The 14886-nt window shown below is 42.7% G+C and overlaps 1 protein-coding gene across 5 annotated transcripts; it reads right to left on the minus strand.

Annotated features, from left to right (window-relative positions):
• Nucleotides 1-2925: 2925 nt before the first annotated feature.
• Nucleotides 2926-13360, minus strand: LOC139922304 (aryl hydrocarbon receptor nuclear translocator). 5 transcript variants are annotated; one of them, XM_078287102.1, is made up of 20 exons: nucleotides 13080-13360; nucleotides 12253-12346; nucleotides 12042-12086; nucleotides 11892-11942; nucleotides 10788-11001; nucleotides 10318-10531; nucleotides 9899-10001; nucleotides 9734-9799; nucleotides 9411-9496; nucleotides 9151-9227; nucleotides 8530-8664; nucleotides 8296-8370; nucleotides 8007-8158; nucleotides 7606-7728; nucleotides 6701-6791; nucleotides 6300-6487; nucleotides 5685-5934; nucleotides 5265-5442; nucleotides 5046-5182; nucleotides 2926-4949 (listed from the first exon to the last, which is right to left on the minus strand). In XM_078287102.1, exons 1-20 carry the CDS (start codon nucleotides 13114-13116, stop codon nucleotides 4866-4868), a joined length of 2400 nt encoding a protein of 799 aa, XP_078143228.1. In that variant the 5' UTR covers nucleotides 13117-13360; the 3' UTR covers nucleotides 2926-4865. The 5 variants fall into 5 exon arrangements, with proteins under 5 accessions (XP_078143228.1, XP_078143229.1, XP_071768886.1 ...); XM_078287103.1 differs by having other exon boundaries at nucleotides 5265-5439; nucleotides 7606-7731; XM_071912785.2 differs by having other exon boundaries at nucleotides 7606-7731.
• Nucleotides 13361-14886: the final 1526 nt, after the last annotated feature.

Consider the following 14886-nt stretch of genomic DNA (forward strand, 5'->3'; position numbering starts at 1 on the left):
ATGTGCGCACTGGTTGATAGATGCTAGTTTTTCCCAGTTATGCCTAACTGATGCTTTATCCTGATTTTCTGCACTCTAACAGAGGATGAGTTCGATTTATTGACCCACAACTTTTGTCTTTATGTTTATCATACCAGCAAGCCGGAACTGGGCAGTGAAAAGCCAATAAAAATTGTCTTAGTTTCTAGATAAAAATAAGTATGAAACCGCTGCACAAAACATAACAATGCCGCTCTCAAATATCTGTCCTGGTAGAAGTGGATGTTGATGTTTGAGCACTTTGCACTGTGGGATGGGTATGAACAAAGTGATGTCATCAACCCAGGAGGCTGACATCTTTATGCATCTGGGTTTTTTCCACAAAGCAGGATTAGAAAGTTAGCCAGATAACTGTGAAAAACAGTATGCTATATCCTAATGATACTGATTTGAATCTGTAAATCTGTAAAGAAAACATGAATATTAGGTTTATGATTCAGTCATGCATGTTGATACTTGCTAATAGTAAAATTTCAGAAGATATCTCATAACATTTTTCAAAGTTATCTGGTTTGCTAATCCTGCTTTGTGAAATCCCCCCCTGGTCTAGTAACAGAGACCACTACAGCAAACACATTAGTCATTTTTAATACATTTCATTTCATTTCAAAGGATGAAATCTTTCAGCAACAAGAACTAAAAGCCGGCTACATGTTATCTATTTACATGCCTTGTGTGATCCATGAGTAAAGCATAAACAAAACTAAACATTCAAGTATATCTCATTCTCTATAATGATATTCGTGGCATACTTATATCATTTTAAGTCATTGGGCACTGTCAATAATCTTATTTTTCTGCACAAAATTTCAGTTAGGCAGGGATTATACAAAAGTTAAAATAGTTTTAGAAATATATTTCCCACCAGACTGACTCAGTCATAACAAAAGCCTAAAATACTCTGCGGCCTGTGGCAACTCATTTCTCCAGTTCCATCTGTGGAGTATGAATAGATATCATGGCTCTCGTTTGAAGATCTGATGATGATGAAGATCCTTTCCCTTATCATTTGTATAAGGTCTGTGACAGTGAGCGGGTCCGGCCTCCATCATTCCTCCATTTCGTCTTCTTCCTGGTATGTCGAAACAGAGATAGCGCTGTAAGGGTCCAGCACCATCTGTGCGCAGCGCACCATGGTCACCAACAAAAAGAAACAAAGGAGGAAGAAGAAGAAGAGGGCAAATCCCAGGTCCACATCCACATCCAGCCTGGAAATGGGGGGCGTTGGTGGATCCATGTTGACAGTATCACAGACTCCAAGGAAAACGGTCTACCCACTCCGGACTCCTTCTGTTTCTTGTCTCATTTGTTAACTTCTCATTTGATAGTTTACCAAACTAGTTCCATGAATGCTTGTAAATTGTTCCAAAAGGTATTGATCCAGTACGTCCTTATCTGGATGGACTCTCCAAATCCCCCAGTTGATGCTCACAGTGAATCCATGTTGCTGCTGTCGTTTCTATTATTTCTTCTGATTCAACAGCCCATTTCTCTCTGTGCCTTGGCCTCTTTTTCTCAACATTGACACCTTCTGTCTTCCTCCCCAGCATGTTCCCCCTCCACCCCCCAAGATAGGATGGATTGGTGGACACACAGAGCCACACTTGGCACCTGTGTCCTCCATGAATAGTTAATAAGGAGTTTGGTAACGATCAGGTCGTTCCTGAGATTAGAACACCCAGGCATGGCTCTGGTCTCTTAGGGGAGAGTAGAGCTTTACAGGAGATGACATCTGAACAGGAGCCACCGGTTCCTGGTCCAAGACATCTACACACCGGAGGCAACAGATAACTGGATACTGTTTTAAGACAAGATGGACTTTATAAAGTACCCATCAAAAGTGCCGTGTACCTCTGCACATTAAGGTGCCCTGTCTATGCTGTACCAATCCGCTTACTAAAACATACACTGACACAGGGTGCCATTTGGCCAAATCCTTGTTTTGATTGTGTTGTCCGCGTGAAAAATAGACCATAGATCAGCAAATCAATGGAGTGGAGAACACAGATGCAGAAAAGAAAAAGGAATGGTTAAGGGAGAGAAAGAGGATATGACGCCTTGGTGGCAATTCACTTGAGAGGGGTTGGAAACTGATCCTGACCAAAAAAATGCAGATTGCTTGTATTCTGATGCCACTACAGAGACACACACAAGTTAAGAGTAAAGTGACCCTATATGCAAATAAGGGTGGATCTGAAAAAGCTGGGATACAAGGCAGAGATACAGAGCAGGGGAAAACCAACATGTATGTCCACCTGTATCGAGTGAATCGTCTTGAAATGACGTCAGAAAAACACACACGATTTACAACGTAAAACCATGACTCACTCAAGCGCAACCCAAACAGAGCATAGCTGAGAAACAGTAAACCTATCTTAGACCCATTACTAGCATTAATTCCATCCGTTTTCACCCCCAGGCTGTGAAAGAGATGAGGGAAGGAGGAGAGGGAGGAAACTGATCCTAGGAGATAACCACAGATCTCTGCGTCTTCACCAGCTGATAGAGTGGGGAAAGAAAACAGATACAGGCCAATCAAAGCAAAGTTGTCTTCCGTTTCTTTACCAATTAAGAACATAAAACTGTGGCAAAGCAAGGAAGTGAACACTGATGGACGGATGTAACTAAAAACAGCTGTGACTCTTGCATGAGTGTCATCAGCAAAGTGCACCGTTACCTTACAGGGCTTCTAACACAGCCATCATGAAACAACATTTTTAGTATTTTTGAGATTAAGGATTTAATTATATTGTGAGACTAGTGTCCACTAACCCCAGTGCTACTTACTACTGTCAGTAGTACTTGAAAAGAAATGTAAATAATTTAAACAAGTGTTTCGACTCATTGATTTTTGACAATATAACAATTTAATACAAAAACCAAACATTTCTCTTTCTCTCATTTAACATTTCATATACATATACAGTATATTTATATATTTGTGTTTCTATGTGTGATATAAACTGCAGTTCACATCATTGTAAAAACCTGGATACAGAGCAACCAAAGAGGTTTTAAACAATAACACAGTCACCAAAATACCACCCTTTTCAAAATGAAAATGGGACACTATCAACATGGGTTTACATACAATTTACATTTGTCAGCATGAGTGTGCAAGTGTTACACACAGACAATGAAAAACTGTAATAAATGGGTCAAATTAAAACAAATTCCACACTTTCAAAATTAAAACATTTACCTTTTAGAAGTATAATCTTTCATCCCACATGACTTCAATATTCTTCCATACCACAAACAAACATACCAAAAATTGATTGTAAAACACAGGATACAATGTTGTTGGGATCTTGTTGGCAAAAATTCAGCCTGAGTCCAAATGTTTGTCACAAACAAGAGGGCAAAAAGCTGAGAAAATACTTTTGCAAATTCTCTCACTTGTAGAACATATTGTTTCAGCTCCGTTTATTCCATTTTTATCCTGAATACAACCCTGATTAAACCGTTATTAAAATACCAATCAAAAAAGGGTAATGGAGAGGTCAAGAGATCAAAAGCTTGAAATAACAATAAACAATACTTGGGAAACATTTCAATTAAAACAAACATTACTACCATGTCTCTCCACTTTAAAATAACATCAATCAAGAAAAACATTTAGGACAACAATAAAGAATGGCTTTACAAGTACATAATTCCTGCTCGTTAATTATTGCTCTGTGATTTCTTTTTTAAATGTCTTTTACAAAAGGAGTATAAAAAAAGCCCATACTTGGTACAGAGAGAAAAAGGAAGAGTGTGCTAGGTAATACAGGGCAACAGAAGTAGGAGGAAATCAAGCAAGTCAGAAACCCCATGATTGTGTTCAAGTTAAGAATGATACTGTATGCATCCATTTTACAAACATACACACACACATACATATATTTATGTACATGTAGGCAAAGGTAACAGAATGCACACATTTCAAAAGGGCACCAGACATATGTATCCAATATTACACTTTGTGTCGTTAAACTAGATCATTCAGTGAAGACAAACTCTACATGTTCCCTGGGAAAAAAATAAATCAATTTATAGGTGATGTCATAAATGTACATAGAAAAGTGTTACTCGGTATAAATCTGCACAATGTAGAAGCGCTCCATGAAAGCAGCCGTGTGAGTGCTGACATGCATATACATGCTGTGGGTCTGAAACAGTGAGTGAGGTGAGCACAGACAGTGGTGGTTTGCGTGCAATAGCTGAGAATGTAAAATCACCAAAGCTGTATATCCCCGCGATTTCCTGAGAGTTTAAAACAATGATTGGAGAGATTAGTCTAGATGCTATAGGGTACAATAGTATAATACAGCTCTTCATCGATGCCTGAGAAAAAACAGGAGTATATGAGATTTCCATTACTGAAAGGCCTTTGTGTGTTTGTGTGCATTTCCTTGGATGCCAAAGTGTAAGAGGGTGTTGCGGTGCAGTCTATCCATATTGTTCTGGTTGTGTGATTGTGCGCTTGTGTACATATATATATCACATATCTACAATGTAATGAGTTGTTGAGCTTTGGGCAGTGCTAGCTAGAGAATTCTCTTACAATGGCCTGAATATTGTTTCAATAATCCTCTTTCTATCAGTAGCAATTCCTTGATTTTCATCCCCTATTTGTGGTCTGTGGTCAAGTCTATCCCTCCATCTTTAACTGGCTTGCGGCAGTGCAATTTAAGCCATGCTAGGCAAAGGGGGAAGAGTGCTACTCTCAGGAGCAGTAAGGGCAAATCAAAAGAGGAGCCAAAGAGCTAAATGTAAGAAAGAGCGAGGGAGAAAGAGAAAGGAAGACAAAGGGGTAAATGGGCAGCAAAGTCTTGACCGGGTCACTCGTTGAATGAAGGGTACATGGGAATCTCAAAGTCATCGTTGTTGAAGTTGGCAGGCTGGTCCAGCATAGACAGCACATCCTGAAGCAGATGGGAGGAGACACAGAGTTATAACAGAGAAAAGGAGAGAGAGAACAAAAGAGAGTGTATGAGAGAGAACGAGCTCGAGTCACTCACAGGGAACATGTCTTGCTGGTTGCCCTGAGCATGAGGGTGCTGTTCTGCGTTACTCTGGGAGTGCTGCTGGCCTTGCCACTGGGGCCACACTGCCTCCGCCGCCCGGGAGGGGAACTGTGCCCCAGACTGAGAGCCATCTGGGATAGAGGACAGAGGGGTGAGAGGACGTACCAGGATAACACAAAGACACGGATACACACACATACACGCACAACCTACCATAACCGTTGGTGTTCATGCTGGCACGTGCATTGATGGGTGGGTAGTTTGCACCATTGGTAGGCGTGGGAGCAGCACCTGTGGGCATCTGGCCAAAAGAGTTGGAGGAGCCACCTATGAATCCCCCCATGGCAGCAAATGGTGGAGACATGGTCTTTGCTGCCTGGGGAGCCACCTGCTGGTCAGAATAGGAAAAGAAACTCTGTTTACTGATAAGGTGGTTGGATGGGGATGGTACTAAATGTATGCGTTTCTTGACTGTGGGAATATGTGATCATTTCGATATGGGAAACCTTTCAATGACTACGCTATATAAATAAAAATAACATTACTTAAAAGCACAGAAGATTCTAAGTTTGTTTCATTTATGAGTGAAAAGATCAACAAAAACAGTCCATGGTTCCTGTTCTTCTAGCTCACCTGGTTGTTGAATGGTGGTCTAGCTCCGGCCCCAGCACCTGCCCCAGGCCAACCTCCTGCTGGCCCTCCCTGGAGGGGGCTGCCGGTGTTGGCGGGGGTGACCGACGGGGGAGCTCCATTCTGACGAGACATCTGAGCCAGCATCTGCCCTGCCGAGTGAGCCGGCTGCACCATCTGAGGGGTCTGCACCATCTGAGGGGTCTGCACCATCTGAGGGGTCTGCACCATCTGAGGGGTCATACTAACAGGCCTGGGGACAAGAGTAAGGGGAGTGAGCTCTATTACCTTCGTACCGATCTGTGTACTATGGAGAAAAGAATAGCAAATCTGATCCCGTGATCTGACATGTCAGGAACTATGGTGAAAACAAGGAGTTGGGAACCACTTCTTATGCAAAAAGAATACAGTTGATTCAAGTTAACAGTAGCAAAGATGAAAATGTATGCATAGGCCATGGCGTGGTAAATATGGCAACATAATATATGCACATTTTAGGCAACGCATTTTCAGGGGATACACTCTTCTTCAGGCAGGAACTACATCCACTCAAAAGATGTGGGAACCCTTTTCCCTTTTTTCTGGACCCTATACCATTACACACAGCAGACTGCCTACCTGTACGCATCATTGGGCCGGGCAGCAGTGTAGTTGTTGGCTGGAGGGTAGATCTGGGTGTTGGGAGTGGAGGTGGAGGGCAGGCCCTTGGTCTGGTCCGGGCCTGCGTAAAGGGAGGGGTAGAGATCTGGCTTCTCTAGGCTCTTACTGTGGTCCGGCCCTGCCGCTGTCACCGCCTGCACTGGCATCTGAGGACAACAACACTTATCAATGGGGTATCACACTCCAAACATTTGTTACCATTCATCAACATATAATCCAAAAAATCCCTTCAAGTCTCTTTAGATGTGTCACAGAGAGACTATTATAGTAGCGAGGGGCACTGTACATGCCCAATAGAAAAAGGACAGGTTTAATCAAATTGGACACATGCATTCATGCGCACAGATGCATGGCCTAACCTGTGAGAGGGTGATTGGTCCTGCCTCATATAGACCGTCTCTTCCTCCTCCACCTCCCTCCAGCTCTGCCTGCTGCTGCTGCTGTAACTGCCTGAGATAGAGAGAGAGAGAAAGCGAGAGAGAGCGCGAGAGATAGACAGAGAGAGAGAGATAGACACAGAGAGAGATAGACAGAGAGAGACACAGAGACAGAGAGAGAGAGATAGACACAGAGAGAGAAATAGACACAGAGAGACAGAGACAGAGGGAGAGATAGACAGAGAGAGAGAGAGAGAGAGAGAGATAGACACAGAGACAGAGAGCGAGATAGACAGAGAGAGAGAGATAGACAGAGAGAGAGAGACAGAGAGACAGATAGACACAGAGAGAGATACAGTGAGAGACAGAGAGAGTGAGAGAAAACACAGGAAGGAAGGGCTAAAGTTAGTTCAAAATGGTCTAATTGCCATTTCCATGTCCTCCACCATTGAGTGAGAAATCCCAAACACCTGCTGACAAAATAGCACTCAACCCGCCACCGGTCACCATGGCAACACAGAAGAGAAAGGAGGACAGGGGAAAGGAGTAACACGCTCTAGCAGAAGGCTCTGTTATACAAATACGCACCACTATCATGCTACATCACCTGGGCTGTGTGTTAACAGTTGCCCTTTTCTACTATATTTATTATTATTATGACCATAAGAAAAGAACAACTAGACATGCTTCTTATTGGGCAACAGCCCTATCATTCCAACACTACAGGAAAATACAGACAGAAACGAGAATGGGCAGAATCACCCAAAGAGGGAAAAAAACAAGAAAAGGGCTATAGCTTGATGGAAGTGGCAGTTGTCTCCCATGAAGAAGCAGCCCCTGCTCTCCCATGCAGGGAGGGAGGACGGTCAGGTCAGGCCTGGTCTCACCTGGTGGCCACCTGCCCCGGGCTGAGCACCACAGGAGGGCAGTTTGGGCTGCTCTGGCCCAGGGAGGGGGGCAGCGAACCCCCTGGGGAGGAGAGGGGGGTGAGGGGGTCCTGAGTCGAGGTTCTACTGCCCCGCAAATACAGGCGGGTGCAGAGGAGAGGTGCAGGGAGAGAGTGATCAGAGTATGATTTATTAAAGGAATGTGATAAGGGTGTGAGAGGAATTGGGGAATAAGGGTGAGAGGTAAACATACAGACATAGTGGGATCTTTCACAACAGATCAGATTTCAAGACGTGAATGCTGTCAAATCATTATGTGCTGCATTTGGTTGTGCAATCTTGTTGTGCAACCACTGGTACTGGTGGAATCAGCTGAGTGACTAAATGTGCGTGTGACTCACTTGACATTGGCATTGGTACAGATGATATACTCAATCTCCTCTGAAAATGGGTTCTGGAAGGTGAAGGAGCTGGTTCTCATCCAGATCCATTCTCTGGATTTAGAGCGGAACCGGAACATCACCGACAGGACCTGGCCCTTCAGCTTCACCACCTGCAGACAGAACACCATCCAACACATCAAACAATTATATAATTTTTATAGATAATATGTAGTGTGGTACAAGCACAAAAGATAAACGATAGAGAAACTGAGTCCACAAAAAGCTGCACACATGCACACAGCCTTACCTGTTGGAAGCTGTCTCTCAGTAAGCCCTGGTCTTCAGGATGGGCCAGTTCCAGAATGTTCTTACCCAGTAATTCCTGTAACACACAGATAAAACAACAGCTATTAGCCCATAAGACGTTAAGACCTCCACACTCTTAACACAAAGGCTGTTGGGGGACGCTGTCTGGCCTGTAGCCAAGTGAGTCCTGAAGCTGGCAGACTGCCCTAATGTAGCTACCGGCTGTGAGGCTTACCTGGGGCTGGTAGCCCACGGTGGCCATACAGCGGTGGTCTACAAAGATGAAGGTGCCCTGGCAGTTATGGCGTGAGATGAACTCCACTGGAACACTGATGCTGTTCATGTCTGAGTCACCTGGGCAGCAAGTCACCTAAAGAAGAAACACAAAACCCATTTTTGGTATAAACACAATGCATTGCAGAATGAACAGGCACGTTCTGTCATCCTTTATGTCAAATGGGATAAAGCAAGAGCTAAAGAAAACAAGCACAGATTGTTTAAAGTCTTACAGCACATTAATCACAATGATGTATATTTTTATTATGTTAATATTTTGATTTCTTCTGGTTATATCTATGGCAAAATCATCACTAAAAATATTAAAATGATTTCAAAACACATTGTAGCAGCACAAATATCAGCCCTAATCCATATCAGATAGGATTGTGAAAGTGACCAAAAAAATCCTTCCTACTGGTAGATGATATGCATTTTCAATAGAACCCACCCCCTCCCCCCACCACCAAAAAAGGTGGTGAAAAAGATTTTTTTTCTCAGATGTTGACATGAGTGGTCAAACATAGAGAAGACAGAGCAGTTATTTCTGAACACGAGGAAGATTGTGGGAGTTGCGTACCTGTAGTCTCCCAATGGCAACTAGACAGTAGCGACTCCCCTGAGTGTTGTCTGTTTCTTCGTCTGTTAACGACACTCCTAACACACGTGTGCAAACACAAACTGTGTCAACATTTGCCACATTGTATAACTTCTAACAATGGCATATACAAATGAAGAAAACCATTTTTAGCTTCCTACACAACTGCTAGCCAACTTATAAAGCAAACATATGTAATAGATGACTGTGTATTTCAACATTCATAGAATTACTAGTTTTACCTGCAGGAGGCCAGGACTTGATGTATCCGGTGCAGTGGACAACTACATACTGGGGCTCTCCTTCCTTGGCTGCACCCAAACCATTCCTGAGGAGGAGGAAGGAATTGTAAAATACCCCGCAAATCAATCAATGGTATTATTATGCCAATAATCACTTTGTTCTCCTGAATTTCCCCTAGGGGATCAATAAAGTGCATCTTATCTTATCTTACATATATCTTATTCCTATTGGGCAATTCAAGGTAGGATGCTTATCTTCCCTGCAAACTGCACAACATAACTTTGCTAAATAAATGCCAAAACAAAAGCTTGGTTTAGGTCACCTGTTTCTAGTCCTAAGGAAGTTCAGTCTGTTCATAGACATGGGTTCCACTGCACACGTGCCACACCTGCAAACACAAACAGCCCAGTACATGAACAATCTACGTATCCATGCACATATATCATTATAAGTAATTAACTGGTGGGTTAACTATAGTGAGTCACACCTCATTCTGCAGATGAATGATCGACGGGCTCCCATACTCATTCTGACTGAGGACTGTTGGCCTTCCTTCTTCACTGTTCCTGTCTTTAAATCCAACATCCTCCCTTATAAAGGCAGATGAGATACAAAGTTAAGTCAAACATGGGTGTAATGAGGTGCATGTGGGACAACATTTTTCATTTTCTCTCCCACAAGGGAGATCAGCCTTGGGGCTTCACTGTGTTATTCTGATTTTTTCTGTTTTAAATGGATGATATCATTCTGTCTAAGTCTTTCATGGAAATGTCCAGATTATAACTGTCCATACACATGCAAATGTAAAACACATTCATTCATTCATTCAAAGAAGTCTGAGCTTATACAGTACACAGTCTACAAAGTGTGTGTGTGTGTGTGTGTGTGTGTGTGTGGGCTTCGTACCTGTGTTGTTATTCTCTGCAGTAGAGAGCTGCTCCCTGAGCTTTTCTGTGTCATCTGGGTGGAGCTGGTCGTAAAGGGAAGAGCCAAGCCATTCAGACTGTGATTGGTTGAGGACCGGTGTCAGGGAGTCAGAGACGTAAACAACGCGGCCAGTCTCACATGACACCACAAACAGGAAGCCATCGGCTGCCTCCAGGATGAGATGCTTCAGCTCCTACAGACAGACGACATCAAAGAGAGGCTAAGCATTGAGGACGAGAAGTCTACAATGGAAGTGAATCTGTTAAGTCTTTGCTTAATTGTTTACATCACAGCCTTTACCCTCTTTCTCATACTGCCTAAGTGATGATCTACGCTTCTCCCACTGTGTTATGAGAAGTGGTGTGAAGTTAGTTAAAGCTGAAATATTTTAACATCTATATACTGATATACCTTCCATATCCACACCACTCTGTCACTCTTCTTCATACCTGGTCAGTGAGAAAAGATGGTTTGTATGTCCCGTCTGCATTGGTATTGCCACTCCCTCTCAGAGACTTCATATGGGACACAGCCATTCGTAGGATGGTTAGTTTGTCTGGTTTCCGTGCCAGTGCACTGCATGTGGGCACCATGTCCGATAATTCTGTGATGTATGCGGTCATCTTGTTCCGCCTCCGCCTCTCAATCTCACTGTGGTTCTCCCTGGATCGAGGGAACGAGGGAGGGAGGCAGAGGTGGACGGGACAGGAGGGACAGAGATGGGGGAAACAGACGGGCAGGTGGACAACATGGGGTAGAGTTTAGAGTTAATGTTGCAATGCAAGTATGCAGATTGGGAAGAGGTTGGATTGAGAGAGAGTGAGAGAAATAATGGATGCACAAAACGATAACGTGTAGTCAATGATCTATCAAAATGATAGTGAGAAAGCAAGAGAGCCTGGTCTTTCAAAGCCAGTCGGAGTGACAAAAGAGAGCAAGTGCTGAAAGAAAAAGACTCTTCAGATGTCCTGAGAGGGGGAGAGAGAAAGAGAGAAAGAGAGAGGGAGAGAGAGGAGTGTTGCTCAAGAGTACGGGATTACCAAAAGTGAACTGAACTCCCTGACTCACATACAGCCTTCCAGTTAGTGACACATAACAGTGGTGGGTTGAGACAGATAACCAGCTGGCTTGGGCAAAGAAGCGTACCATTCAGACAGGAACGAAAACAGACTTATAAAGCTGTGAAATATACCCATATTTTTGTGCTATCAAAATGACAATACTCTGGGGGCCTGGTAGTACAGGGTAGTATTTGATCAGTGCATTCAATATTGATATGGATGCAAGCAGGAGAGGCAGCCTTCCAGAGTGGTACAGGCCATACCTGGCTAGTTTTTCCTTATCTGCAAAACTCTGATCTACATCCAAAAACCTGGAAATGAAACCAACCCACTAAAACACAGACTCAAAAATCACTAACAAAGTGAAAAGGAGTGTCAGAAAGAGAAAAAAAAAAAGAGAAAACAGAGAGGGAGAGCAACAGGGGGTAACTGTTATATCCATATAATAACCCTCCCCTACACACACACAAGCATCTAATTCACCCCCCCTACCTGGCAAAGCGCTCCTTGTCATTATTGGAGCCTCCTGTGTCATCGTCACACCTGAGGAAACACAGAAAAGACATGGCTCGATGTCTAAGCGGCACAGGCAGCCAATATACCAACTAGTCAAGCTTTATTAAAGAACTGTAACATATGTACCTGAACAACTTGCTTCCTTCATCGTCATCATCATCAAAGTCTGGCCTGTGAGAATGAGGAGAGAGACTATTTAATAGCTTCATATAAGTATAAGTATAAAGGATTTTGGCCATAATGGTCAATATCAAAGAGTATTCCTATCAGCAAATACTCATAACAGAGTACTTATATGTCACTACAAAATTCACCACTAACAAACACACACACTTACGCAGCTCTTCTTTTGTTGGTCCCTTTTGGTACGACAGTCCCACCACTTGCTTGGGTCCCACTTGCCCCCATACCCAGATTTGGATCTGGTAACTCTATTAATAACAGACATAAAGAGATGCAATGTAGCATAGATGACAGGTGTCCGCCATAAAACTCAGAGAAGAAGAAGATGACAGGTGATTTCTTCTCATGCCTCAAGCACTGAAAATGAAACCTCACCATCCGCTGGAATCCCAACCAAACGGATACACTCAGAAAATGAAATGAAACTAACGTTAGCTGCCCGTATGTTTTATGCTAAAGTCTTTGTGACATACAATAACTACATATCAACAAATTTTCATTCTAGCAGTCGCCTGTCGAGAGCCTAGCTAAGTCAATCACAACACTGAGCCAACGTTACATCAGGCATACAATTAACTTAACTTATAAGTACCCTAACCAGCACAGTTTGAACCGAGCTAGCCAACCGTAGCTGGCTACAGGCTTGGTTTCTCACGTTGTCTCGTTTGACTGTGTAAGATAAAATCACAGCAAGAGAGTTGTCTTAACTGTTAGGCTAGCTAGTCGCTAATCTAGCCGCCGTTAGCTGGATAGCGCGTTAGCTACCACTTATGCAATACCCATCTAGCCTGCTAACGTTATCCAGCTAGCTGCAGAGCCATTGGTGGCATTAGCTTGGCTACTAAGCTAACTTAGCTGATGCTGTCACGCTATCTTTAGGAAAGTGTCAGATTTAGCCAAGCACAAGAAATGCGTATAGCCATTTGACAGCTGCATGCTATCATGTCCTTAAGTTATTATTCTACTTTAACCGTACTTTACCTGGGTTTGAAGAGGACATGTCCGTGTGGAATAACATAAACAAACAAAACAACTTCAGCTGCGGAAAAATCCTCCAACCCCCCGTGCTAGCTTGCTGCTAACCAGTTCCCTGCCGAGTTCCTCACTTCTGCGCCTTTATTTCGTGCAGTGAATGTCCACCGCCATGGCTCGTATAATTTGACAGCGCCCCGAGGATTTAAAATAAAGAGAAATGATGGTATATCTCCTTCAGTGTCGCTTTTCCTGTTTCCCCCCGGTTTAAACCCCCTTTCTATTCAAGATGGCGTTTCAGGCTAGCAGTGGGTGCATAAGTCGATACAAGCTGTCTACAGTATCTCCATTTCTCCACATTCTATTGGATATCACACAAGCTAGATACAAATGACGTACTATGTTGGGAAATCCAGGTTTTGCTCCACCCCGATATCAGTGTGGTGAAGGAAATTCTCAAGAGTCAGACAGACAACATACAAGTTTGGGATGACAGAGATGATGCAGATATGAGGTGTTGGATTTGTAGCTGGGGGTCTGGAAAGTGTTAATAAGTGGTATTCTGCTCTGGCTTTTGGAGAAGGCCATACAAACTGCTGGGTTGATACCCATGTACCTACAGTCAGGACACACTAAATCTGACATAGGCCTACAATTCTTCTACATTTGACTGAAACATTCAGTGTTTAGTGTCCCATCTCAAAATGCTCTAAATTAAGCATTTAAAATTAACTAACTGGATTGTGTATGGTAGCCTATTGTTCTAAAACTGAGGTCCGGAGACTCCTAGGGGTCCTTGAGGCGATCCCAGAGGAATAGTTTGATTTCACTATCATTTCATTTACTTGATGTTAGTAAATTGATAAAAATGTAAAATGATTAGGTTTCAAAGGAGCCACATAACACCTTATCCAATATACAACATCAACAATTATAGATGAATTACACTTTAGGCACGGACCGGTTTCCCTCTCCGCACCTATAATATTACAATATTATAATTCTGTCTTAAAACAAATATAATCTCAGATGGGTCTCATTGGGACAAAATCTTATCAAATGGGGCTTGGTGGTCAATTGCAGATCTATTTGGAGGTCCTTGATGTGAAAACATTCAGGAACTTCTGGGCTGTATTGTGTGTAATGCAGAAACAAACGAAAGCAACTTTGGACAAAGAGTTGTAGTTGTGATTCATGATCTTTGCTTTTATTATTAATAACAATACTTAGGCATCATTAAACACAAACATACAAAATAAAAAATAACACTGTAATTAGGACACAGTTGTTTCTTCTGTATCAAGAGAGGTTGCTGGTTGGTCAGGGTTAGTAAAAAAAAAAGGAACATGGTGGTGGAATGAGGGCGAGTTTGAAGGGAGGATAAAGAATCGGTGCAAGAAGAGAGGAGTGAGAGGTGAATGAGACTTAAGAGTTGGCTCTGTGACATGAAGTGGAGACAGGAATGAGAAGAGGAGAGGATGAGAGGAAATAAAGACAGGAGAGAGAGAGAGCATCCCATACATTACAGATAAGGCACTTGACATACAAAACAACTTTAAAGCATAACAACAAAACTACAACGCTTTCATTATTTCATGAATTCTTCATACCTCTCATAACTGAATGATTGAGTTGCTAAAAACCTGATTTCAAGATGTTTCATCTCCTTAGTACTAACATCAAACAAGAACATAACTGTAAACCCGTTTCATACATAGGAATCATACCTAAAATCACTTTCAATAAAGAAGAAAACAAATCAACATTTTAATTCTTACCCAGGATAACATAACCCAGGCTACTAGGCAACGGCCTC

Source organism: Centroberyx gerrardi, chromosome 12 (genome assembly GCF_048128805.1).
Source record: "Centroberyx gerrardi isolate f3 chromosome 12, fCenGer3.hap1.cur.20231027, whole genome shotgun sequence".
NCBI classification, from domain to species: domain Eukaryota; kingdom Metazoa; phylum Chordata; class Actinopteri; order Beryciformes; family Berycidae; genus Centroberyx; species Centroberyx gerrardi.

Coding starts and splice junctions, on each gene's coding strand:
- LOC139922304 (XM_071912785.2), bottom strand. CDS start 13,116: ATGTTATTCCACACGGACATGTCCTCTTCAAACCCAG. Junction 9,800..9,898: donor TCATTCATCTGCAGAATGAG/GTGTGACTCACT, acceptor TTGTGTTTGCAG/GTGTGGCACGTGTGCAGTGG. Junction 8,159..8,295: donor TGAGAGACAGCTTCCAACAG/GTAAGGCTGTGT, acceptor TTCTGTCTGCAG/GTGGTGAAGCTGAAGGGCCA.